The 26,381-nt window shown below is 52.7% G+C and overlaps 1 protein-coding gene across 1 annotated transcript in view; it reads left to right on the plus strand.

The window, feature by feature from the left end:
- The window catches only part of HCN4 (hyperpolarization activated cyclic nucleotide gated potassium channel 4), a 91,155-nt gene that overhangs the window by 18,938 nt on the left and 45,836 nt on the right, over nucleotides 1–26,381 (plus strand). The window contains exon 2 of the mRNA XM_058847054.1: nucleotides 10,808–11,231. Within this exon, the coding sequence (XP_058703037.1) occupies nucleotides 10,808–11,231 (424 nt within the window). The remainder of the gene's footprint in view (nucleotides 1–10,807; nucleotides 11,232–26,381) is intronic.

The following is a 26,381-nucleotide window of genomic DNA, read 5'->3' on the forward strand; positions in this document are numbered from 1 at the left end:
CTTTTGGGGTGGCTGATGGGAGTGACCCAGTGCTGAGCTGGGCACACACACAGATGTTACCTGGGTCACTTACCTGTGGGGATGGTTCAGAGGTCATGGCAGATATCCCAGACCTGGGCTCTGGAGTCTTAAGGAGAGCCTGGATGTTGGAATGATCACAGAATTCCAGGATGGTTTGGGGGCCACCTTCCACCATCCCAGCCTGCTCCAGGCTCTGTCCAGCCTGGCCTTGGGCACTGCCAGGGATCCAGGGGCAGCCCCAGCTGCTCTGGGCACCCCGTGCCAGGGCCTGCCCACCCTCACAGCCAGGAATTCCTTCCCAATATCCCATCCATCCCTGCCCTCTGCCAGTGGGAAGCCATTAGGAGACTTTCCTTTGGGGGCCCTGGAGCTGTGAGTCCCAACCCTCAGGAGCTGGGATACAGCAATGCCCAGGAGGAATGTTTTTAGCATCTTGGGTGGTGGGAAGTCTTGTTCTCAGCTGGCAGATGACTTTGGCAGGGTTTGTCACTTCCTTGGGGACAGCTGCAGAGCATGAGGGCATAAATATGTCAGTGCAAGACAAACCAACAGCTCACAGCAAGCACTGCAGTGTCCATCCCCTCCACACCCCCCACTCCCCAAACTGTGATTCTTACCTAGTTGTGTGACTCATGTCATTTCTCTGCCTTATTTTGGTGTATAATTTTAGTACATTTGGCTTCCTAGTGATGAGAGTGACATCCTCAGCTCACACAAACCCATATTATATCAAGACATACACGTCAACACAAAATACTTTAGAAGCCAGCCTGTCATCCATGTGATTTCCCGAGGAGATGAGTGTGGAGGGTCCCTGGTGTGTCATGTGTCCTGTGCCACACTTGGAGCAGCTCTGAACTAAGAGACATCCCCAGAGCCCCCTGTCCTGGGCTGAGCCCCACTGTGGGCAGCAGGGCAGAGCAGAACTCTGGCCCTGTGCTCAGGTGAAACCCCACCTGCAGAGCTGCCCCAGGCCCAGCACAGGGAGCGCCTGGAGCTGCTGGGGCCAGGCCAGAGGAGGCTCCAGGATGAGCAGAGGGATGGAGCAGCTCTGCTGGGAGGAAAGGCTGGCACAGCTGGGATTGTTCACCTGGAGAGGAGAAGCTTTGGGGTGAGCTCAGTGTGGCCTTGCAGGGCCTGAAGGAGGTGACAAGAGAGATGGAGAGAGACAATTGACAAGGGGTGAAGGGACACAGGGAATGGCTCCCACTGGCAGAGGGCAGGGATGGATGGGATAGTGGGAAGGAATTCCTCTCTGCGAGGGAGGTGAGGCCCTGGCACAGGGTGCTCACAGCAGCTCTGGCTGCCCCTGGATCTCCGGCAGTGTCCAAGGCCAGCTTGAAGGACCCTGGGACAGTGGAAGGTGTCCCTGCCCATGGCAGGGGATAGCACTGGATGGGATTTAAAGTCCCTTCAACCCAAACCACTCTGATTCTGTGATTAAATGACAGATATGATAGATATCATATATGATATACATCTACAACATCTACAGAGAATCATTTTCCTTCCTATCCCTGTGTAGAAACCAAGTCCTTCCCCAGTCCTGCTGCTCTCTGAGGCAGCTCAGAGCTGCCTGGTGCAGCTCCTCCCTGCCCACCTGCCGAGCGCTGGGCTTTGACTCACCGATGGTGGACGTGGGCCAGGGCCTGAACTTCATCATGTCACAACTTATGCATGTCTTTGGGTTTTAATCCTTCACATTCCACAGCATGTTCCTGATGGCTTGGAGGCTGCAGCCCCTATTGATCCATCCCTTCTCTACAACAGCAACATATGGCACGTTTCCATGGCAATAGGTCCCCTTGAAGGGGCTTCCTTCCCTTCCTCACTTTATTGGTCTTTTTCATTATTAAATCATCAGAGATAAATGCACACAGGAGAAGGGTCAATGTCTGGATCAATGGGCAGCAAACAAAGAGGAACTTTTCCATATTCATACAAGCAGGAGATTTCAGGAGATCAAACGGTGCGGAATTGCCGGGCCCTGAGCATGGCAGCTCATGCATAATGTATTCTGGGAACTCTGCAATCAATACACATCCAGCACCTTGGAGACCCCTGGGATTCAGCTGCAGGTGGGCAGGGAGAGGGGAATCCACAAATGTTTATGAGTGCAGAAGGGTGGGACATGAAGAGAGGCTAACTCAGCTTTCCTGTCTGTGCAGCCTTGGCTCTATGCTGCAAACAGAATGTGCTGCTGAGTTCTCTACCCATGGAGGGTGTGGGGTGGGAGGTTCCCTCTGCTGGGGTTTGGTGAGCCAGCCATGGAGTGAAACCATGTGCAATGGTGTGGGTGAGGAGGGAACCTTCCCTCAGCAGGGATCCCAAAATGGTCTGACTTTCCCTGGGGACAGGAGTCCTCCAGACATGGGGCTGCACTGTCCTGCTTCCCTTCCCAAGGAATCCTGCAAACCTCCCAGGGAATCTGCACCGTTCCACCCTCACATGCTGTCTCCAGCCCTTGCTGCAGTGAATTCCTGCTGCAGGACAGTTTATGGCTGTGCTCACCTGGGTGGTGCTGTGAGAACAGCAGTAAATTATCTGGGTTCAGTGTGTAAATGCTGCTCCTTTGGGCCTTCAGACAGAGAGGGGATAAGCTTTCCTAGGAGTAGTACCATAAAAATTGCACTGCTTCTGCAGCTCATTGCAGGGGAATTCTCCATGAGATATTAATAGCTGTGTCCAAGCAAGTGAGAAAATATTAATAATGCTGCTTTAGTCGGAAATGGGATGTGTGCTCTATTGGCCTCCATGCTCCAAATTTAGAGCCGGAACAAACCGAGTCTCTTGTGGCTATCTCTGGTTCTGTGAGAGAAATGAAATCTTGTTTATTTTTACCTTTCTGGGAAGATTGGGTTCTAAGTATAGATTTAAGATAGGCTTTAATTGGTTAGGCTGGTATCTGCAGGCAGGAAGGCAGCGGGAGCCGAGGGCAGCGGGCAGTGACTCCGTGAGGCCAAATCCACCGGGATTTTCCTGAGCCTTGTGCCATGGGTATGGTTCAGTGTGATTGGGAATAAAAGTGCAGGAGGATTTGGTTCTGGGTGCTCCAGTTTGTCTGCAGAGCCAGGACTGGGAGCAGGTGTTCATCACGTAGAACATAAATCCTTGGGAAATGCTTATCCAGGTCCTGTGGAGCCCCTTGCAGCTCACAGATTGGATGGACCCTCATTATCCAGGGACAGACACAAGGCAGGCAGCAGCACTCCAGCCTCCAGGAGCCTTTCTGCAAATGTGGCTTGCTCAATCCTTGAAACCGAGCTGAGGATTTGAGTTCTCTCACCCTTGCAGGATCCATCTCGCAGTTGGATTGTTGCTGTCCTGGCCACCACACTTCAATCCCGTCCTCACTTCCCACTTGTGAGCAGGGCTGGCAGCATCCCTTGCGCTGTGTTTTTCACCTGCTGGAACACTTCATGGGCGTGGTTCGTGACTGGTGCTTGAGCACAAAGGTAATGCAAAGTGCTGGGTTTCCTGAGGCAGCAAACACAACCAAGATGTTCCAGCAAAGTCGCAGGAGGTCAGGACTGTCCGTCTCGGCTGATTCATAAAGCCTCCTTCAAACTGAGATGGAGGCCAGGGAGTGGCTGTGTGTCGGTGACTGGAGTTTCTGTGAGAGAGTCACCAGCAACTTCTGGGGGCTCCTCTGGCAGCTCCCCTGGGCAGTGCTGAGTGTCCCACGTGTGGCCTGTCCTCCCTCCCTGCAGAGCTCGCACCAGGGGAAGGCGTTACCATCTCTCCTGAGGCAATGCTTGGTGAAAAAGGCACTGAGCACTGAGCTGGTCCCTCCTGCAGCCAAACCCACTGCTTGGTGGATTGCTTTCGACATCAGCTCTGCCTTCCTGGTCCTCACTTCTTCAGAATTCTCCAGCAAAATTCACTGCCACGTGGATCCATAGAACGGCTTGGGCTGGAAGGGACCTTAAAGCCCATCCAGTGCCACCCCTGCCATGAGCAGGAACACTTTCCACTGTCCCAGGTTGCTCCAAGCCCCAGTGTCCAACCTGGCCTTGGGCACTGCCAGGGATCCAGGGGCAGCCCCAGCTGCTCTGGGCACCCTGTGCCAGGGCCTCACCTCCCTCACAGCCAGGAATTCCTTCCCAATATCCCATCCATCCCTGCCCTCTGGCAGTGGGAGCCATTCCCTGTGTCCTGTCCCTCCATTCCTTGTCCCCATTCCTTCTCCAGCTCTCCTGGAGCCCCTTCAGCCCCTGGAAGGGGCTCTGAGCTCTCCCTGGAGCCTTCTCCTCTCCAGGTGAGCACCCCCAGCTCTCCCAGCCTGGCTCCAGAGCAGAGGGGCTCCAGCCCTGGAGCAGCTCCGTGGCTCCTCTGGACTCTCTGCAGCAGCTCCAGCTCCTCCCTGTGCTGGGGCAGCTCTGCAGGTGGGGTCTCACCTGAGGGGCAGAGTCCTGCCCTCCCCTGCTGCCCACAGGGCTCACAGGGGGATTCAGGGCTCTCACCCATTTCCAGCTCTCACCCCTCAGCACCCCCAGGTCCCTTTTTCCCAGGGCTGCTCTTGATCCCTTCATCCCCAGCCTGGATTTATCCCAGGGCTTGTCCTGACCCAGGTGCAGCAGCAGCACTTGGCAAACTTGCTGGGTTTCCACAGGGAGCCACCTGTGCAGCCTGTGCAGGTCCCCTGGGTGTCAGCCAGGCCTCCATCCCTGCAGGAAGGCTGGCAGCAGGGGTGCAGAGCAGGGAGGCAGCAGCTCAGCTGCCTCACATTGATACAGTGCCCTGTGCTTTGTGACTTAAAGAGAGGGCACCATTCACAATGTACCCACTTATAATTGCTTAAATCCATCAGTGCCTCAAACCTGGCATTTGCAAATTGTCAGCTATTACTGCTGGAATAAAAATACCTCTAAGTAATGTGTATGTTTATATTTTTACAGTAGAAAAGAGAAGAAATTTCCTCTTTGCTGCTACTGATCAAATTATAGATTATAAGATGGCTGGAAACCTCTCCTGAGTCTAGACAACCACATTTGCAGGGTGGTACTTCTAGCTCTGAATAAGTTTCTTTAATCTTTAGTATGTCATAGTCTACCTGTAATATAGGATGATAATACCTTCCTAATTATATCTGCTGGGATTTAATTAATGTTTGGACATTACTTTGAAAAATGTAAGGTGTTGATTATTGTTTAATAATGTAGTGTTAGATTTAAATATTAATGATAGAGAAGCAGTGAAAATACTTCCTTGCTTGGACTGCAAATGCCATCTCCAAGTATTACATAAGCAATAGCTTCCTTAATTTTCCACTTAGCGAAATCCATGTAATTATATTTTAAGGTAATAATATGAGCATATGTTCTAAACTTGAAGCATGGTTTGGAATTGGGCACTGCTCAGAGGAGATTAGGTGAGCAATTATGTAGATTGAAGATAATCTAAGTCAAAGGCTAAGTGCAGACCTTGGAGAATATCTTGCCTCGGGTAAAACTGCCAGTGGAATTCAATGGGAATTCTGTCAGGGACAGCACAAGAGCTTTAAGGAATCCAGATGCAAAGTGCTGCCAGGCTCACAGCTCCTTTGTGCTGGGAGCTCTCCCCATCACCCACCTGCTTGTGTCAGCACTGTCACAGCCTTGTGCTCCTGCCAGGACACTGGATTTCAGGGGGATCCCATCCCATCCCATCCCATCCCATCCCATCCCATCCCATCCCATCCCATCCCATCCCATCCCATCCCATCCCATCCCATCCCATCCCATCCCATCCCATCCCATCCCATCCCATCCCATCCCATCCCATCCCATCCCACCAACCTGAGTTCTGCAGTGACCAAGGGAAGCTCCTGCTGTCCCAGGGGTGGAGCTGTGTGTGCAGCCCTTTCCCAGCCACCTGGGTCCCCACTGTTGGTTTTCCATTCCTGGCAGTGCTGCTGGATTTGGTGTCCCTGAGTCCAGGAGCAGCTGGGAGCCAGCGGGGCTGCAGGAGATGCAGCATCCAGGGAATTCTGCAGGAGGCTGGGACCCAGCAGGCTCTCCTGTGCTGTCAGAATGCATGGTTCATTAGCAGTGCTCCCAGGGGCTTTAGTCAGGATGGCAGAGTATTTGCATAGATCGGTCAGGAGGAATTAAAAGTGTTTGTCTTTTCCTTTAGCCGGGTCCTTTTCCATTACACAGCACTCAGAATATTTTTGTAACTCGTTTGACTCTTTTTCTGGTGAGTGTTCATGGCAAAGAGATTTCCAAGAGCACAGGTCTTTGAGTAAACTCCCTGTAAATAAATGAGTTCTTCCCACAAGGGAATTGCTGGACTCAGAGCTGGTTAAATGTCCTTTAGTGTGTTTAGGAGCAGTGAATCACCGTGTTCCCCCCGTTATCTCTGGGGCAGAGCAAAGGCTGTAACTCTCCAGTAGAAACAGCCTGCCCCTATCTGGGAGAAGTAATGCTTCCAGAGGCAGGGAAGCATCTTTTTGTTGTTATTTTTCTCTTGCTCTGTCTGTGTTCAGCTGTCTCTGTGAATGGCTGTTTCTGGAGTAAACTTTGCTCCCACTGTGGCTCCAGCCACCCTGAGCTCTGCTAATGCTCTTTCCAAAATGAGATTTCTATTTCCAGCCCCACAGCACTCCTGGGAATTGCAGCACGATGTCTTTTCCTGCCAGGCCACCCGATGCAGCGTGCAGTCCAGAGGAAAGGCAGCCGCCGCTCCGGAGAGCAGCGCAGGTTTCCATCAGCTCAGGAGTTAAGGAGCAGTTCCTCCCCACCAGGCAGGGGATGGAGATTCCGTGTGGGACTCAGTAGGTGGCACTCTGTTTCTGGAGTCAGCACCGAGCCTTGGGACAGCAGCTGGCTTTGGCTTTGGGCTTGCTTTGAACAAGCTGCGCTCATTAAAGAGCCGTTCTTGGGCAGTCAGAAGGGCTGGCTGCAGGGTGGGAGCGCAGTTCCACTGCTGGGGAGAATCTCTTGGCCCCTGGCACTGCCAGGCAGGTGCTTTGTTATTTGTGCTTCAGCCCAGAGCTGAAAAACACAGCAAGCCTTGTTAATTCAGAGGTGAGGCCGCTCAAGTCCGTCTTCTCTGGACTGTGGAAGCGCTGCAAAGCCAGAACAGAAGTTCAGGAGCCACAAATGCTCAGGGTGTCAGTGCTGCTGTGACCCAGCAATGCTGCTGAGCCTCTCACCTCTGGGATTCAATGCTTTCTTTCCAATCCCTCACTTCCTGAGCTCATGCTCTAGAATTGCCCACACTGCACCACGGAATGGTCTTGAGAAAGGAAATTTCATTTAATTGTAAGAAATGACTTCCAAAAGCAATATTCCCAGCCTGCTATCACAGTGTGCTCTAGGCAGAGCAGAAAGATGGTCCTGCATTCCAGACCCACAAACGAATACCTGCCGAGTGTGCAGGCTGTCACATCAGCTGAGTGACACAGCAGTGCTTAAGGAGCACATATTCCTGAAGTGTCTGTGCCACAATAATTCTCAGATACGTTCTGTTTAAATAATACATCGGGAATTAAGAGATCCGAGGTAGTGGTGCATGTTAAAATGTGATTTTCAGATCCAAGGAGTGTGCAGAGAGTAGGATGGAGTATAAAAACCAAGGGTGTTTGAACAAGACATCTGGTTTATATAGTGCTGCCTGTTCCCTGTGCTCTGAGCTGTTCAGTTGCACTGAGTCAACTGTAATAAAACAATACATTCATATTTATTAATTTTTTATGTAGGCTTTTGGAAACAGGAAGAGAAGTGAGAAGAAGGCAAGATATCAGAGGGAGATGTCCCAGAGATGCATCTCTGTTAGGCTCTTTTGCAAACCATGTGAATGGCTTCAGTTCTGGTTAGACTCAAAAATGAGATTCAGGTCCTAACTCTTGCTGAGCCTCAGCCTTCTGTGGACAAATCCCACGCTCTTCACTTTGCTATGTGACTCCTCTGTGTGCAAGGCAGGGATAATAACTGCCTCTCCTGGGTGCAGCGGAGCCAATTTCATCACTGTCAGCTCCGTGGAATCCCTGGGTGAAAGGAACAACAGAAATCCAGAAAACATGGGTTATTAATAGCTGGTGCTTGCCCTTACATACATCACATGCACCGTTAGTCATTGTGGCCAGTAATTTACAGGGAGGGAAAAGATGTTCCTCGGAGCAAATGCAAAATGACACTTGGATGGTATCAGACCTCTGAGGTGTTGCGGGCCTGGAGAGTCTAATTAAGTCTAAATGCACTGATGCCACCCTGAGCAGATCCTGCTTCCTATGTGGGTGAAATGAAAATGTGCAGGAGCTCTGCAGATCTTCACAGGGGAATTTTAACTGCCAGGCAGCTCGCATTGGAAAGGCAGGTGCTGCAGTTGGTGTGTGGGCCAAATTCTTGGTGTGCCTCAGCTTTTTCTGCCTCCTTCCTAGAGCCCCAAGGTCATCTCCTCCGTGACACCTTTGTTAGAGGGATCACTGGGTACAGAAGTTTCCCTTCCGTGGTTTTAAGTGATGGCTTTAAAGGTCAGAGCTGAGAGCCATGACAATGATCTGGAGTCAGCAGTGCAGCCCTGAGGAGAGCTGTGCTCTAAGGGACACGTGGCAGTGGGTTCAGCACTTGCCTCTCCTGCCCACAGCACACCCTGCTTCTCCTCCAGGGGCAGCTCAGGAGCAGTTGAGAGGGAGGAGCTGGAGGGACTCAGGGCTGGAAGCGCAGGAATTGCTGCAAGTCAGGATGCAGGACAGCTGACCACACTGGACAGGGAGAGGCCGGGCTAGCAGGGGCTGCTGCAGTCAGGGGAAAGCTTTCACTGGCCTTGTGTGTCCAAAACACCTTCCTTGAACTGGGAGCCTTCCTACCACTGCCACTCCAGTTACTCCAGTGGTGTAGAAATCACCACCCAGCCTAAAAAAGAGACCCCAAAATGCAAAGATCTCAGAAGAAAGGTGCTTACCTTCCCAGCACTGCAAACCTGGCCATGCCAGGCTCATGCCATTAATTTGAAACTTGGGAAAACTCATTTTCTTTGTGCCTATCTCCTTGTGTATTCCCTAAGGCAAATGAAAGATGGCTGGGAGGTTATTTATTTTCACTAATAATGCACACACTGCTTCCAGACTTCCTGCTATTGTGCGATTATCCAGATTAATTGCCTGAGAAAGCTGCAGCATCATCTCAGGCCCTTATTAAGGAAGCTCACAACACAGATTTATATTAATGCATATTGCTGCGTGCCACAGCCTTGCTCTTGGAGGCAGATGGACAAATCCCACTGCTGAATGCTGCCAGCATCCCTGTACCTGCAGACTGAGGGGAGGATTCCTGGCACCTCCCCTCACGGCACCTTGAGAGCCAGGGAGAGAGAGCTGAGGTCATTTTTAGAAAGCTCGTTAGTGAATAACTTTGCTTATTCTGAATTCAGTTCCCATCAGCCTCTGCTGAATGATTGTGGGGTGCTGCTGGCTGCTGACCCTGTCTGTACATGGGCAAGGGCTGGAATCTTAAAGATGCTTTTAGGTGCTTTAAAGTGTTCTTAGCAGGGAGAGAAGCTACAGACAGAGAAGGATTTTAAGGCATATTCTGCCCTTTTGGTTTCCCTGCCAAGAGTTTAACAAACCACATAGCTCTCTTGCTTTGGAAATCCTGATCTGCAGCAGCTCAGCCTGCTCCAGGTTCCAGCCAAACAGCCACTAACCAAGGTGGAGCTTGAGGGTCTTTAAAGCAAATCCAGCTCTCCAGAAACATTACAGGGATTTTGGCTGTAAAGAGTTAGATGGGCAGCATTTGCATGTCCTTCAGCATTCCAACACTTCCCTCTGGCAAATCAGTGCCAATCCAGGGTCACACTGATGCTCTCTGTGCTGTTGAGGTGTTTGCTCATCTCCTGTGACAAAGTGGTGATTTAATTATGTATTAATAATGATATTGGAGTGGCTGACCCACAGTACACCGTGTGGGGCTGCTGGAACCTTGGCAGTGTGAGCCCACAGCACATCAGCATCTACAAGTGACACATTTGGAGGGGACTGGAGCACGAGTGAGGCTCCTCAACAAGCTCTGATACTGGGAAGGGTTTTAGTCCTCACTCTGGGGGACTTGTGACCACACTGTCTTGAAAATCTTTTAAAAAATCCCAAACAAATAAATTAGGGGTTCTACTCAGACTGTGTGCACCTTCAAAACAAAACTGAGTGTTTTGGCAGGGTCCACTGGATAACAGAGCTGCCACTGGAGTGAAGAAAAGCTCCCTGGAGACTGTGCTTCAGGGAACAGGAGTTAAATGTTGGTGTTACTCTCCTTAGAAATGGAATAGGTGTTTCCAGGCATGTGACTCGAAGCTTTATTGATTGTTTCTGTACAACATGGGAGCCTGTAGAGTGTGGGCTAAACTCCTGGAGTCCAGGCTCGGCAGGAACCTGACCTGAAGGCTGGTCAGTGCTGGCTTGCTTCTGAAGGATCAGACAGCAGGAGCAAAGCCTGATGGTTAAACCCCAAATGGCTTTATTGACACACAGACTCTGGCCTCCCAAATCCTTGTTCTGTCCTTACCCAGCGGGCCCTGTAGTAGCCACAGGTTTTTCAGTCTGTCCCTGGGCAGCTCCCAGGGAAGTGTTCAAGTGGGCATGCCCAGCCCTGGCTCAGCTCCTTTGTGAGCCCTCGAAGGCAGAGCAGGAGTGTTCCTCTGATATTAATTAGTCAATTAGCAGCTAGTGCAGTGTGCGTGCTCAGGCAGAGCAGCAGAGCCCAGGGGATGACTGACAGCAGAGATGGATGAGTTCATCAGTGCAGCTGACCTGGGCACCCCGACCTCCTGCTCTGGGGCTGATCTCACATGTCTCTGTCTTGCTGTCCAGGTTTTACTGGGATCTGACCATGCTGCTGCTGATGGTAGGGAACCTGATCATCATCCCTGTGGGCATCACTTTCTTCAAGGATGAAAACACCACCCCGTGGATTGTCTTCAACGTGGTTTCGGACACGTTCTTCCTCATCGACCTTGTCCTCAACTTCCGGACAGGCATCGTGGTGGAGGACAACACCGAGATCATCCTGGACCCACAGAGGATCAAGATGAAGTACCTGAAGAGCTGGTTTGTGGTGGATTTTATCTCCTCCATCCCCGTGGACTACATCTTCCTGATCGTGGAGACGCGCATCGACTCCGAGGTGTACAAGACGGCGCGGGCCCTGCGCATCGTGCGCTTCACCAAGATCCTGAGCCTGCTGCGGCTGCTGCGCCTCTCCCGCCTCATCCGCTACATCCACCAGTGGGAGGAGGTGAGACAGCCCCGGGCTCTGCCTGCCAGCTGCTTTCCTTGAATGCCCCTTCTCCTTCCTGCCCCTCGTGTGGGGGCCTAGTGCTTTGTTGCAGTTTCCCAAGGGAATTCTGCAGGTTGTTGGGCTGTGGGCTCCGGGATCAGCATCCCTGTGATGTGTGGAGATGCTGCACGGGCTGGCAGCGGGGCGAGTACAGGTGGGGCCCTTGCAGGAATTGTGTAGCTGGTGAACAGAGCAATCAGCCAGACAGCGAGGGCTTGCCCTCTCAGAGCCCCCAAAGGTCCAGGAACAGCTCTGAGGAAAGGGCTGGAGACAGCTGATTTGCAGAACCTGTGGCATCTGTTTGCCATCTGCTGCTTCTCTGTGCTTATCTCTTGAATAAAGAGATAAGCATGGGCATGTGCTAGGAGCCTCTTGCTTTCTGTATTCTCTGACACTGTGCTAAGGGAAAAAGGAAGGAGGAGCAATCTGCAGGCAAAGGTCTGCTGAACAGCGAGATCCCCACGAGCCCAGGACCCTGTGCTGCTCCCAGGAAGAATTCTAGGGTGCAGGGTGAGTTGTCAGGAATAATGTGGGTGAAGCCACAACCTTACAAGTAGCTTAAAAATCAGTTATTTTTCTCCTGTCTCCGTGCTCTCCAAAGCAGAGAGAAAGCTCCCCACATCTCTCTCCACATGACAAGAGCCTATTTTCAGGACAAGGAAAGCTGGTCAGGGCAATTTCATCTTTGTCCCCATGCTTTGTGTTGAGCTTTGGAGCAGAGCCTGCTACAGAGCATGATCTAATGCGGAGCGTGCTCCTGGGAATGTGAAGGGGAAGCAGCCATGCAAGTCATGGCTCGATTGCAGCGAGCTGTCACAACACTAATTCATGACAGAGCTGAGGCCCTTCCCTCCTTCAAGCAGCCCACACTCACAGGGAGAGCACTGGGGCATGCTTCACAAATCTCAGGCTTCATCCTGGTGCTGTTATCATTTGTAAGGACCTAGAGCAGAGCAGATCCTTGTTAAGGTCTGGGATGACACTGGGAGAGGTGCTGAGAAAGGCAGCCCCAGTGCTCAGAACTCACCGCTGTGCTCATTCGCTTGATGGCGCAGGCAGGAGTGCACGGAGAGGTGGAGATGAATAAAGCAGAAGTGTCCTTCTGAGGTGACTCAGTGAGTCAGAGAGTGAGCAGAGCACTGAAACCTCTCCAGGTGTATTGGCCTGGCCTGTGGTTGCTTTGCTTCCCTCTCCTCTAATCCGAGTGGCTCAGCAAACGCAAGGCGGTGGTTCAGGCTCTTCACCCACAGCAGTGCCCAGCTCCCTGCTTGTTTCTTTTCCCTGCTCCTTGACTTCCCTTCCAGGAGGTGCTTGAAGAGGGCTGAAGTATATTTGCTGTTGATTGTACTGAATTTGTTCCAAAAACGATGAGATGGAAGCAGATCAGTGTTTTTCCCTCCCTCACTTCTCGTAGTTTGACTGAGCAGCCATTCCTAGCTCCTGTCTCCTAATGCAGTTCCTGGGATGCTGTTCCCTCGTGCTGCTGGCCCTGGGGCAGCACAGCTGGGTGCCCTCTGGGGCACAGGCTCCCCAGGGCGAGGCAGTGCTGCCAGGGCAGGGCAGGGATGCAGGTTGCAGTTTGGGACTGCAATGCAGACTCTGCTGTGCACTGCAGAGCCCGGACACCAAACACCACCGCCTGTGTCCAACAGGGCTCGGCCCCAGCTGCAGTTCCTGGAGAGAGTTTGACCCTGGGAGCTTCTCCACCTTCCACACCGGGGAAGGAGGCAGAGGGAAGGCAGGATCCCCCATCTCTGGTGCCGTGCCTGCCACAGAGCAGCGGGGAGACAGGGGAGTGCTGCTTCATCCTCGCGTGGGAGATGTGCTCCCTGCAGCCACACTGGCAGCTCTCTCTTCCTCTGAAGTGCCTACAGATGATCCCTGTCTGAAAGGTCACATTCATCTTTCATCCCTGCACCCATCAGTGCTGATCTGGGAGTGCCAGGACAGAGCAGTGCTGGAGCAAACTTACTCTGGATGTGCAAGAGGTTGTAGCTAAAGCAGGACTTGGGATTGGGGGTGCTGCAGGTCTGCTCTCTGTGCTCCCCCCGTCCCACTCTGTGCCTCCTCAGCTGGCAGTGTCTCTTTAGCTCTTTGCTTATGACCAGATCAGCTGGACAGGAGATGTGAGCAGGGCACACTGGGCCTCTGGAGAGTGCACAGGGGAGTGTGTGCAGAGTTAACAGGGGTGCAGGGACAGAAGGATCAATCACCACTGTGTGTGTGCAGAGTTAACAGGGGAGCACACAGACAGGGATCACCACTGTGTGTGTGCAGAGTTAACAGGGGAGCACATACAGGGATCACCACTGTGTGTGTGCAGAGTTAACAGGGGAGTGCACAGACAGGGATCACCACTGTGTGTGTGCAGAGTTAACAGGGGTGCAGGGACAGAAGGATCAATCACCACTGTGGGTGTGCAGAGTTAACCAGGGAGCAGGGACAGGATCACCACTGTGGGTGTGCAGAGTTAACCAGGGAGCAGGGACAGGGATCACCACTGTGTGTGTGCAGAGTTAACAGGGGAGCACAGACAGGGATCACCACTGTGTGTGTGCAGAGTTAACCAGGGAGCACAGACAGGGATCACCACTGTGTGTGTGCAGAGTTAACAGGGGTGCACAGACAGGGATCACCACTGTGTGTGTGCAGAGTTAACAGGGGAGTGCACAGACAGGGATCACCACTGTGTGTGTGCAGAGTTAACCAGGGAGCAGGGACAGGATCACCACTGTGTGTGTGCAGAGTTAACAGGGGTGCACAGACAGGGATCACCACTGTGTGTGTGCAGAGTTAACAGGAGTGCACAGACAGGGATCACCACTGTGTGTGTGCAGAGTTAACCAGGGAGCACAGACAGGGATCACCACTGTGTGTGTGCAGAGTTAACAGGGGAGCACAGACAGGGATCACCACTGTGTGTGTGCAGAGTTAACAGGGGAGCACAGACAGGGATCACCACTGTGTGTGTGCAGAGTTAACCAGGGAGCACAGACAGGGATCACCACTGTGTGTGTGCAGAGTTAACAGGGGTGCACAGACAGGGATCACCACTGTGTGTGTGCAGAGTTAACAGGGGAGAACAGACAGGGATCACCACTGTGTGTGTGCAGAGTTAACAGGGGAGCACAGACAGGGATCACCACTGTGGGTGTGCAGAGTTAACAGGGGAGTGCACAGACAGGGATCACCACTGTGGGTGTGCAGAGTTAACAGGGGAGCACAGACAGGGATCACCACTGTGTGTGTGCAGAGTTAACCAGGATGCAGGGACAGGATCACCACTGTGTGTGTGCAGAGTTAACCAGAGTGCACAGACAGGGATCACCACTGTGTGTGTGCAGAGTTAACCAGGATGCACAGACAGGGATCACCACTGTGTGTGTGCAGAGTTAACCAGGATGCACAGACAGGGATCACCACTGTGTGTGTGCAGAGTTAACAGGGGTGCACAGACAGGGATCACCACTGTGTGTGTGCAGAGTTAACCAGGGAGCACAGACAGGGATCACCACTGTGTGTGTGCAGAGTTAACAGGGATGCAGGGACAGGATCACCACTGTGTGTGTGCAGAGTTATCAGGGGTGCACAGACAGGGATCACCACTGTGGGTGTGCAGAGTTATCAGGGGTGCACAGACAGGGATCACCACTGTGGGTGTGCAGAGTTAACAGGGATGCAGGGATATGATCACCACTGTGGGTGTGCAGAGATCCCCTCACAGAGCTGGGGCTCCCATGGGAAGGGGCCCAGCACACTCAGTGCCCTCCTCACTCAGCCTCCTCATGCTGTTGGAGCCAGGGCAGGGCTAGGGGGGCACTTCCTGAGCTGCCAGCAGCCTCTCCCTTTGTTCCCCTGCAATTGTCCATGCTCTGCACGAATCTATCAGTGAGGCTGCAGAGAGCAGGGAGCAGCTTTCTCGAGGGCTGCAGTGCTGTAAAGCAGCCAGGCACTCATCAGTTCCACATCAGCGCTGCTCAGGAGTCTGTGGGCTCTGGAGCTGGGGCTGCAAGCGCCTGCACTGGCGTGGCTCCCAGCAGCCTCTGCCATCCTCCCCGGACCCCAGAGAGGTGCTCTGGGGATACAACCTGAAGAGAAAAAAAGCAAGGCAAAAGGGAAGAAAAACAATCTAATGCACTCATGCTCACTGGAGTACGAAAATAAGCTTAATTCCAAATGTAGCGGTTTCATTTGCATGATGCATTTTGCATGAGTGGTCCCACAAATGAATTTACCAGAAGGGCAGAATATAAATAGAGTCTTTTTGAAGTGTCTGCCGTGTTTCCCCTGCAGTTGGGAGCTTGATTGCAGTGTAGGCAGCTGCACTTGCTTGCCTCAAATCCGTATCACCAGCCCCAGTGTCTGGGAGTTCCCCAGGCCAGAGGCAGGTCCAGGACCTGCAGGACATTGTCCCACTGTCCCATTGTCCCACTGTCCCAGGGTTAGGGAGTTGGGCCTCCCCACTGCTGAGCTGAAGAGTGTCCAGGGAAAGGAGATCCAAACAGGAGCATCCTACATCCCAAGGTCTCTCAGCAGAAAGAAAAACAGCAGGAACACCATGGAACCCATGGATCCAATCAGGATGAACCACCCAGGTCAGACTGGGAGTCAAAAACCCCTCAGTTTTCTGAGCTTTCCCTGTTGTATGCACTGCATCTACCCTGTGGTTGGTGCTGGGATGCAGTAACCTGTATTTAACATCAAACTATTTTGATTTATGAACATTCATTGGAACAACAGCACAATCCTGCTCCTATAAATTGGTTTCCAAATAGCACATAGGCCAAGATAACCAAAATGTTTTGATTGCAGACTCTGTGGGAGGGATTATGATGGGAAGGAAAGGAACTATTTGGGTTTGATATATATCACAATGATAATACCATCATAAGTGAGGATTTTTTCAGATTTTTTTTCAGGAAGAAAAATACATCTTTTGGTTTTTGCAGCTGGAACCTGAAGCAAAGAACAATTTTCTGATTTTCAGGCTATTATGCTATTGAAACCTTGCATACTTGCCTGAGTGCTGTCCTTTTCTTCTCTGGAGTTTCCATATTACAGAAAAGCTTTAGGAGGGAGGGAATGCATCCTCTCAGGTCCCAGTAACAAGTTCCCATAACAGCTGGGCCAGACCATCTGAAAAGTGATGCCACTTTTCAGAAGGTTCAGCTACTCAGAAAATGGACCCAAAGCAGGAGGGCCTGTGTGGAAGGACCAGGAATGAGCTTCCTGAGGCTATGAGAATGCAGCTCCCAACTGATTCTCCTAATTTGCTAATTCCCTTCATTTCTGCTGACCTATCTGTGCCTTGCCCAAATTCAATTCAAATAACATGGCTAGTGGCCCAGGGGATGGAGTGTTAGGCCAAATCCATGAGTGGATCCCAGGAGGGGAGGAGCAGGGCAGAGTGACTGTTCCAGGCAGCACAGCAGGCTCCCCTGGCACAGGCACTTCCAAGGGGCTGAACAGATCCTTCACCGACAGGATTTGCAATTCTGCCCCGTTAAACAGCGAGGCAGGCCCAGGAGAGGAACTCATTAAAACCTCTGGCCACCCTTGGGTAAAATCAGACTCAACAAACACCAAAAATGGGGCTGGGAGGGGGATTGGGGGCTGGGCTTCCTCCCAAATTTGCATTACCTCATTTTTGAGGCCTTATTAAGCACTGGTCTTTAATATGCTTGCAGTATCTTACTAAATCCATACAGGAATTATCATTCTTGCTGCACAAAGTGAGCCCAAATTTGAGACAGCTTTTCCTCTCTGAGAAAATCCTGGCTGCCCTGAAACAAATGCCAAAACCCTCTTGTTGGAATATTAGTCAGAGGTTTTTCAAGATTTTACCACAGCCTTTCACAGGGAACTGTTGTCAGTGGTGTACACGACATCCTTGTGGGGCTAGAGCAGACAACACAAGGAGACAGATGTTCTTTATTCCTGTACATTGGATTTTCCCTCTCCTGCCCACGGGCATCCCCAGTGCTCCATCCCCTGCCCCGTGCCAGGAGAAAGACACCCAGAAAAGGTTTTTTTTAAGGAGTTGGTCTTAGGCAGGAAGTTCTACTGCTGTAATGCAAATTCAGCTCCCCACCCGGGCACTGGGAATACAGTTTCAAAGAGAATATCATCAAAAATGGCTTCTAATGAATTATAAGGAGCCAGGTAAATATTTGAATAGCTGTGCAGCCACAGAGGTAGCCATGAAAAGGAAAAAAGCTTTTCTTTTTTCTATAGTCACCTTCTGGCAGTGCTTAATGTGTCTTGTGTCAACAGCAGGGTTTGAGCAGGGAATACCTGGTTTGGGGTTGGGATTAGGACACAGACTGTAGGAACAGCTGGTTTGGGATTAGGGCACAGACTGTCTGTAGGAACAGCTGGTTTGGGATTAAGGCACAGACTGTAGGAACAGCTGGTTTGGGATTAGGGCACAGACTGTAGGAACAGCTGGTTTGGGATTAGGGCACAGACTGTCTGTAGGAACAGCTGGTTTGGGATTAAGGCACAGACTGTAGGAACAGCTGGTTTGGGATTAGGGCACAGACTGTAGGAACAGCTGGTTTGGGATTAGGGCACAGACTGTAGGAATAGCTGGTTTGGGATTAGGGCACAGACTGTAGGAACAGCTGGTTTGGGATTAGGCAGACTGTAGGAACAGCTGGTTTGGGATTAGGCAGACTGTAGGAACAGCTGGTTTGGGATTAGGGCACAGACTGTCTGTAGGAATAGCTGGTTTGGGATTAAGGCACAGACTGTAGGAACAGCTGGTTTGGGATTAGGGCACAGACTGTAGGAATAGCTGGTTTGGGATTAGGGCACAGACTGTAGGAATAGCTGGTTTGGGATTAGGGCACAGACTGTAGGAACAGCTGGTTTGGGATTAGGCAGACTGTAGGAACAGCTGGTTTGGGATTAGGGCACAGACTGTCTGTAGGAATAGCTGGTTTGGGATTAAGGCACAGACTGTAGGAACAGCTGGTTTGGGATTAGGCAGACTGTAGGAACAGCTGGTTTGGGATTAGGGCACAGACTGTAGGAACAGCTGGTTTGGGATTAGGGCACAGACTGTCTGTAGGAACAGCTGGTTTGGGATTAGGGCACAGACTGTAGGAACAGCTGGTTTGGGATTAGGCAGGCTGTCTGTAGGGCAGGAGCTCAGAGGCAGTGGCAGTGAAAGCTCACTGTTTGCTCTCTCAGGGATGGTTTTGCCCTGCTGTGTTCCCAGCATCCAAAGTGTGGCAGAAGCAGCTGGGCACTGCCCCGGGCAGCAGCAGTGGGGTTAAACTCTCCCCTCTGCACTGAGCAGGGGTCAGCAGTGCAGTGACAGGCTGCTGCTGTGCTGGGGTTATGGAGGTTTCCTACAGCTACAGGCTGCTCTCCTGATGATCCCTAACCCCAGCAGAGCCGGGCCCTGGCCTCTGTAGGGTGTCCATCTCTCGGGGAGCTCACATCCCCTGTGCCCTGCCAGCAGCAGCTGCCTCAGCCCCGTGCCCAGTGGTGCCAGCTGCCTGGCATTTACCTCAGGCCATGGTGTTTGGAGGCTTCCTTCTTGCTGCTGTGTCACAATAACTGCTGCAGCCTGGCAGGGACACTCTTGTTGCCACCACCTGCCAAGGTTTGATGCAGCTTTACCCATGGGATTTGTTCCAGCTGCAGCCCTGCCCTGGGGCTGGCACACAGGAGGTGTCACCAACCCCAGAGCCACAGCGTGGGTCAGCCTGGAAGGCACCACCCAGGCACAGCAGTGTTTCCAGAGGCTTCTGCAATATCCCCAGGGAGGAGACCCCACGGCCTGTCTGCTCTCTGCTCACTGCCCAGGGCACAAGTTGTGCCTCCTGCCCAGGGGGGATTCCTGGGATTACCCCCTGCCTGTGGCTCTGGTGCCATTGCTGGGCCTGGAGCAGAGACCAGGCCCTGCTCTGCCCCTTCCTGCACCCAGGGACACCCAGGGACAGCCAGGGACAGCCAGGGACAGCCAGGGCTGAGGGCCCCTCTCAGCTGGGGCTCCTCTCCAGGCTGAACAGCCCCAGCCCCCTCAGCCTCTCCTCAGCAGGGAAGTTTTCCAGACCCTTCCTTATCTCCAAAGCCCCTGGAGCTCTGTGTCCCTCTTGTCCTGAGGAGCCCAGAGCTGGACACAGCTGAGCAGAGGGGCAGCAGCTGTGTTTTTAACAGGGACAGGGGTCCCTGTGTTCCAAAGGCAGAGTTCAAGAGGACTTCTAAATCACATCCAAGTGCTGTGAGCTCAGGAAGCAACAAGGGCAGTGCCCATTCCCTGAAATATGTGGGAGCACAGGTTAACCCCTCAGAAGGGTCGTGCTCCTTACAAAGAGCACTGTGAAGGCCTCAGATGGGCTGTGCTCCATACAAAGAGCACTGTGAAGGCCTCTGGAAGTGCTGCTCCCTCCCTGGAGCTGGAAGTGAGCACCCCAGGGTGTGCCTGTGCCCCCCAAACCGCACAGACAGCGCTGGTGCTGAGGCAGCTTTTGAACCTTCCACGGGGAGATTCCTGTTCCCACTTGGGCTCCCGATCCAATGCCAGGTCTGCTTCTGTCCCACAGAGTCGTGTTCTGCCAGCCTCAGGCCAGACTTGGAGGCCAGTTAGTCTAAGGCACATTAGCCCTGGCAAGGGAGTGCAAATTAATGGCTCCTCTTCAAAGCCTCTTCCAGGAAGGCACTATTGATTGCATCCATATCAGGTGGGAAACTTTAATGATCCAGTCAGAGAGAACAGCATTTCCCTGCCTCACTTGTTGTGTTCAGCAAGGCAGGGCTGGAGAGGATCGTGCCAGATCTGTAAGTTGTGGGAATGAGGCAGGAGCTTGGCCCAAATAGCACCGTGGACAAAAATCAAGTTGGCTGGTGGAGGAGAAAGGGATTTTGAGAAGTGTGGCAGTGGGGAGAGCTTGAAATCAGTTCCTTCCTCTCCCCTCCGAGCATGGGGCAGGGCACGGGGCAGGGCCAGCCCTGCAGAAAGGTCTGGGTTCCTCACCCAGAAAGGGAAGGGCACCAAATCCCCTCTGAGCCTCACCCCTGCCTTGCAGCAGCTCTCCAATCTGCTCCAGTCTGCCTCTGTGTGCATGTGGGGAGCTGGAAACCTGCAGCCCTGAGCACAGGGCTGGCTTTGACCCACTTTTCTCCTTGCCAGAAATATGGCAATGGAAGAAAACAGCCTTGCTTTCCTCACCAGGCTGAGGTGAAGGAAGGAGAAATCTTTCTTGGGAAGGACAAGAGCCCGACCCAGGGAGGTGTGTGAAGGTTTAATGGGCAGCAGCCTCATTGATGAAGTTATTTTCTGAGCCCTGCTGTGAAAAGAGCTGTTTGGAAGACAGTTTCAGGACATGTAATTATCCAGTTTGCCAGCTTAATGCATTCAACTTAACCTCATTTTTATGAAGCAGAAATCAATGTGGTAACTTTTTCAGGGCTAAGAGATGACATTTTATTCTTGCTTCTCTCATAAGGAGGCATATTTTTAAGCTTCATTTTCTGCTGTAACTCCTCCCTCTCCCACTTTTGCTTAAGCAGGAATACTCTAAGGGTTAGAGGAAAGAGTGAGGCAATTTCCAGATTCCCAGAGTCACATTAGAATGGAAAATGTTTCTGAAATCTCTTTGCAATGCATGGGAAATTTTTCCTTCTTGGAAAAGAACTTGGAAGCGCATTTAGAACTTCAATAAAAGCACTTTTTCATTAATTTCATCCAAGCACCACTTCATCCAGGAAGGATTCTAATGGTGCTGATCTTCCTCCCAGCTTTTCATTTCAAGCAGAGCATGGCCCCTGCTCTCTGTTATGCCAATGCCTCTCACCCTCTCTTCTCCCTCATGATATTTTGGTTCCTGCTCCTCCCTTGTGTCTCCTTCCCTTCCCAAGCCAGAAGTCCTGCAGAACAGCAGCTGATCTGGGTAATACCTGTCCAGAAGCTCCCCAACAAGGCTGTGCCATAAAATTGAAGAGAATCAGGGTGGTTGCCCTGTTTTTCATGAAGATGTCCCCTGTCCAAGGCCTGGCACCGCCCGGCGTGGGTGGCAGCGTGCACCGAGTGTGTCGGTGACACACACAAAGCCCTGGCCCCCGAGCTGCTGCTGATGGCATCTCTGCCATTTGCTCATCCTGCATTTATGAGGGAGAAGCCAGGAGTCAGGGAAGGCCTCGTCAGGGAGCACATTCTGCCCTTGGTGACAGCTGGAAAGAGAAAGTGAGAGATGTGATCTGGAAACAGAAACACCATAATCCTCGTGGTTCCCTTCTGGGCTGGGGCTGAGCCGCAGGTCTGGAGTGTTCCCTGCCGTGGAATGAGGGCAAGAAGCCCCTCACAGGTACCAGCTGCAGTTCATTCAGCCCCTGAGGAGCCATCCCAGAGAGCTGTGGCACCCACACACCTCAGAGTGTGCACAGTGAGGGGGGCATCACAGTCGCACTGGGAGTGATTCCTGCGGCTTTGGAGAGAGGCAGAACCCTGAGGAGGGTGTTTCTGAGGTTCAGATTCAGCCAGGATGGGCCATCGAGAAAGAATCGGGGTCTGTGTGTGTGTAAATGGACTTGGAGCAGAAGGAGGCTGGCCTGAGGGGAGATCTTGAGGTACAGGGTGAGTCAGGAGCTGGCTGAAGACAGCAGAGCCTGGGAGCAGGGAGCAGCTGGAGTCTGCCCTCCCTTAGGATCACCTGAGCTCTGCTCCAGCATAGAGGAGCTCCAGAGGGTGAACTTCAGGAGAGCATCTCTGTGCTGACATGCACTCAAAGCAGCAGCAGTGGTGCTTCCTTGTAAAGGAGGAAGAGAAACTGGAGAGAAACTGTGAGGATAATGTCCCTTAAAGTAGCTGACAGGCCTGCTTTTCCTCAAGTCCCTGGAGAGGGCAGAAAGCAGTTAAGACACAGCAGCTGTGTTTGTTTTTTCTTCATTTATATATTTTTTTCAGCCAGCAAAGTGCCGGGTGTTAATTCCTCTTGATTTGCTCAGTGCAGCCCAGTTTGGAGAGGCCGTCCCTGGAATAGGGCTGATTAGCCTCCTCTCCAGTGTGCATCACCCAAACAGCCACTAATCACACTTTATCCCAACTGTGTGCCTCTTGCTGAGGCTGCAGGGAATTAGGCTGGAATTGTGCAGTTAATTACACAAACTTGGGGCAGCCAAAGTCCAGAGGCTTCTGTCAGGCCCTCTGCCCAGCTGGAGGGGATGTTCCTCTGGTGGCTTGGAGCAGATGAATGCGCTGCTGAACTTCGGGTGTGTGTGAACCCAGCACTTCCCTCTCCCTGGATCTCCCTGTGCCCCTGTCCTCTGCTGGAGCATCCATGGGAGGTGAAAAGCGAAGCCAGCATCTTCCTCTCCCTTTCCATCTACTCTTGCATGCACAGGCAGGATGACAAGGGCTGTCCTTTGCATACAGGCAGAGAGAGGAGAAAAAGTCATGATTCAAGTGAAAAATCCATAATCCAGGGTGGCTGTTCCTTCTCCAGCGTTCCTCCCTGCAGGAATGGGGGTGAACCTTGTCCCTCTGCACTCTGAGCTCCCTCCCCAGGTCACACACATCCCACCAGGAATCTCTTCAGCTGATAAATCACCTCAGGCTCATGGGAAGGACAGATAAGAGCTTCCACTTTAGCTCTCTTCCCTCCAGACTTGAAAGACGCGTTGGTATTTTGTGTTGAGTGTAAGGCAGAGCCAGTCCAGCTCTGGAATGGGAAAGAGATGCAGGAGGGGAGGGCAGCAGGGGAAAGAGAAGAGGAGACAGGAGAAGGGAGAGCTGGGGAAGGCCTGTGGCATCCTGCAGTCTGTCCTGGCATGGGATTGTTTGATCTTTAGGAGGTGGTGTCAGATATTCCAAGCAGCAATATTTGTCATGTTTTCTGGGCTGTCCATCCAGCAGTTCACCCCACAATGTGGTGGGAAGAGTGCAGCTACACTCCAGGGAATTTGAGGCATCCTCCCTGGATCTCCTCTCCTGTCCCACGGCAGTAACATTACTGGACATGAGGTACAAGCACAGGAGGATGATGATTCTCATGCATGGAGTTTTTGCCCCTGTCCTTTTCCTCTTCAAGGTCATTTGAGCAGCTGGCAGGGAAGGAAGAGCACAGTCCACTTTGGGAAGATAGAAAAAACCCTTCAGTTCCATCCTGGCTTCCTGTGAGCGCTGGGAATGTGGGCGCTGAGGTCTGGAGCCAGGCTGGAACATGTTCCTCTGACCTTTAGCCTCTCCCTCCTCCCCTCCCTGAGCCACAGCACGCATCAAACTCCTCCAGGAGCCTGTGCCTTTGGAAGGAGCCTTATCTGAGAGCACTCTCCCCTTATCTGCAGCCTTCAGCCTGGCCGTGCTGCACAGAGTGCTGACTGGGCACCTGCAGCTGCTGGCAAGTGGGGGCTCACTGGACCCTGCTCCCAGCCCAGAACTGATCTCTGTGCCTTTGGGTGTCAGTGACATCACAGAGCACGGAGCTTAAACACCTGAGCAGGTGAGACCCTGCAGGGCCTCCTGCATCCTCCTGCTCCTGGGTGCCAGCACACCCTGGCTCTGCCACCTCCTTCCTGAGGAGCTGTTCAGCCCAGGGTGTGCTGCTCCTTCAGCCTCCCCACCTCTGCAGGCTCTCCAGGCAGAGGGGAAGAGCTTCAGAGCCCAGCAGTTGACCCTGATCAGTTAATGGGCTTTTGGGGAGGGAGAGGAGCCGCTGCTACAATCAGCGAAGCAGTGCCTGTTTTGATTAGCCAGCAATTTTTCTGGTCATTTGGAGAACAAAATTTGCCTGTCTGTGCTCCCTTGTGCTCCTTCCTTCCTGGGGGAGACGTGAGCTGTTGGATCCCACTCCAGAACTCCCTCTGCTGTTTGGGAATTGGGAAGAAGCTTTTCTTTGGGGCGAGGCTATTTCCACAGGGATTGAAGTGGAAAGCTCAAGCTCCGAGTGCTGGAGAATATTTTGTCCCAACCAAGGCATTTCCTCCTCAGGAGGGCTGGACACCAGCACCCCCCCCACACACGGGTTTCTTCCTGCTGCCATCTCTGCTTTGCAGCTGCTGTGGAGCTCGCTGTGCCTCCCAGCCAGCAGCCAGCCCCTTGCCTGAGGCCAGTGCTTCCGTGCTCTCTGGAGCCAGGAAGGTGGGAAGGCTGCACCCCTGTGCCAGCTTAATTGACAGCTGGCACGGAGCAGGGATGTGCTGATGGATGGGAGGCAGCTGCCAGCTTCAGATGCCAGCACTGGCATCAGAGAAGGGACAGGACACGGGGCCAGGAACAAGCTGGGGAAGAGCCTGGGACAGCCCATGAGAGTGGCCAGTGCCTGGCTCCTGCTGGAAGCCTGGGAACGTGGCAGCCCAGGTGGTGCCTGCGAGGTGACCCTGCAAGAGGTGGCCAAGTCCTTGGAGCCTCCTGTGCCCTCCCCCTTCCTGTTGGCAGCACTGGCAGCCAGCTGTGCCAGGCTTGGCTCCCGCAGCAGGGACACGGCCACCGCTCCCCGGGATGGCCAGGAGACATCCTGCTGCTTCCTGGAGCTGTGGTCACCGCTGACAGCAAGGACATCCTGCCATGGGGGAGCTTGGGCTGAGCCCTGAGCACGGCCCTGCTGGCCCTGTGCAGGGCACAGCACGGACTGGCCACCCTCAGCTGTGTGCTGGCCCTGCTGTCACTGCTGACCTTCCCTTGGGGACTGCACTGGGTCACAGCCAGGACGTGCTGGCTTGGGCAGGTCCAGGTGCAGCCACGGCTGCCCACAGGAGCCTCCTGTGCTCCCCATCAGCCCTGACTCCCAATGCCCTAAATATGTGAGCTCCTGCCTTTCCTTTGGCAAGGTGATGCTGCTTGTCATAGAATGGTGGAGTTCCAGAAGTAACTCATCCAGAGCTCATCCAGTGCCACCCCTGCCATGGGCAGGGACACCTCCCACTAACCAGGTGGCTTCAAGCCCTGTCCAGCCTGGTCTTGGGCACTGCCAGGGGTGGGGCAAAGACCCTTCCAGCCAGTTTTTTCCCTTGAGGTTCAGTTTAGGGTTTTCTCTGATTGCATCCTAATACATTCTGCTCCAGCCCCTTCACCTCATCCCTCATGTTCCTCAACACTTCCCTCCTCACCTCCCTTTCACTATCCAGCAGATCTGAAGAAGAGACAATCACCAAATTCTTGTCAGAAGTCCACGATATCCTCCACGATATCTGGAGCCCAGCTGAAATCCATGATGAAATCCTGATGTTCAGATCAGCTCTTGTCTCTGTGCTAGGGACTTACAAAGCTCAGCTTCAAACACCAATCACTCATTAAACACCACTCCAGTCCTTCCAGAGCTTGAGGTTCCTGGTGCTTTAGGGAGATCCAGACTAATACCTGGGATATCAGACATCTGTTCCTGACTCCTTTCCTTCTTCCCACTGGGGGCTGTGCAATTTCATCCCTCAGATTATTTTGTTTACCACCCTTGGGAGTGCCCACACCCATCCCTGTGCTTCCGAGCAAATTCCCTGGAGGAAGTTGCCAGTTCCTAGTGGTCATGAAGAGAAACTTCACAGAATTCCCAGGTCTCACCCACCATGGACACTAAACTCTGGAATATGATGGTGCTGTGAATCCAGGTTTAGTGGGAGGAGGCAAACTCTTACATTCTGTGAGATTTCAAGGGTATGGGACACAGAGCCAGGACCTCAGGGTTCTGAGCCCTAAACTGTCAGGGCAGACTCATATCTGGGTCTCCCATCCAGGCCTGGAAATCTGAATAGCTCAGGTTTAGTGCTCTGCATTTGCCTCATCCCATGCTCAGTTTAACCTTGGTATTTTGATCTTCAGAGCCTTCACAGGCTCTGAGAAACCCTGAAGTTCTGGCACCTTGGGTTGGAAGTACCCTTGGGAAAGAGGCCCATGATGGGAAATGCAAAGCACTGGAGCACTGCACTGCTGCTTTCTCCATCCCTCTTCCAGCAGGGCCTGCTCTCAAGGGCACAGAGCCAGCAGGACTTTTCTGGGAGAGAAGAGTCAGTGTCAGCCTTCCTCAATTCCTGCTGTGGGTCTGAACCTCTCCTGGAGTCCAGCCTGTGTGGGATCTGCACTGTGTCAGTGCAAACCCAGACGTGGAGCAGCCCACAGTCTTCATGGAATTACGGAATCACAGAACGCTTGGGTTGGATGGGATCTTA

Source organism: Poecile atricapillus, chromosome 11 (assembly GCF_030490865.1).
Source record: "Poecile atricapillus isolate bPoeAtr1 chromosome 11, bPoeAtr1.hap1, whole genome shotgun sequence".
In the NCBI taxonomy this organism is placed as follows: domain Eukaryota; kingdom Metazoa; phylum Chordata; class Aves; order Passeriformes; family Paridae; genus Poecile; species Poecile atricapillus.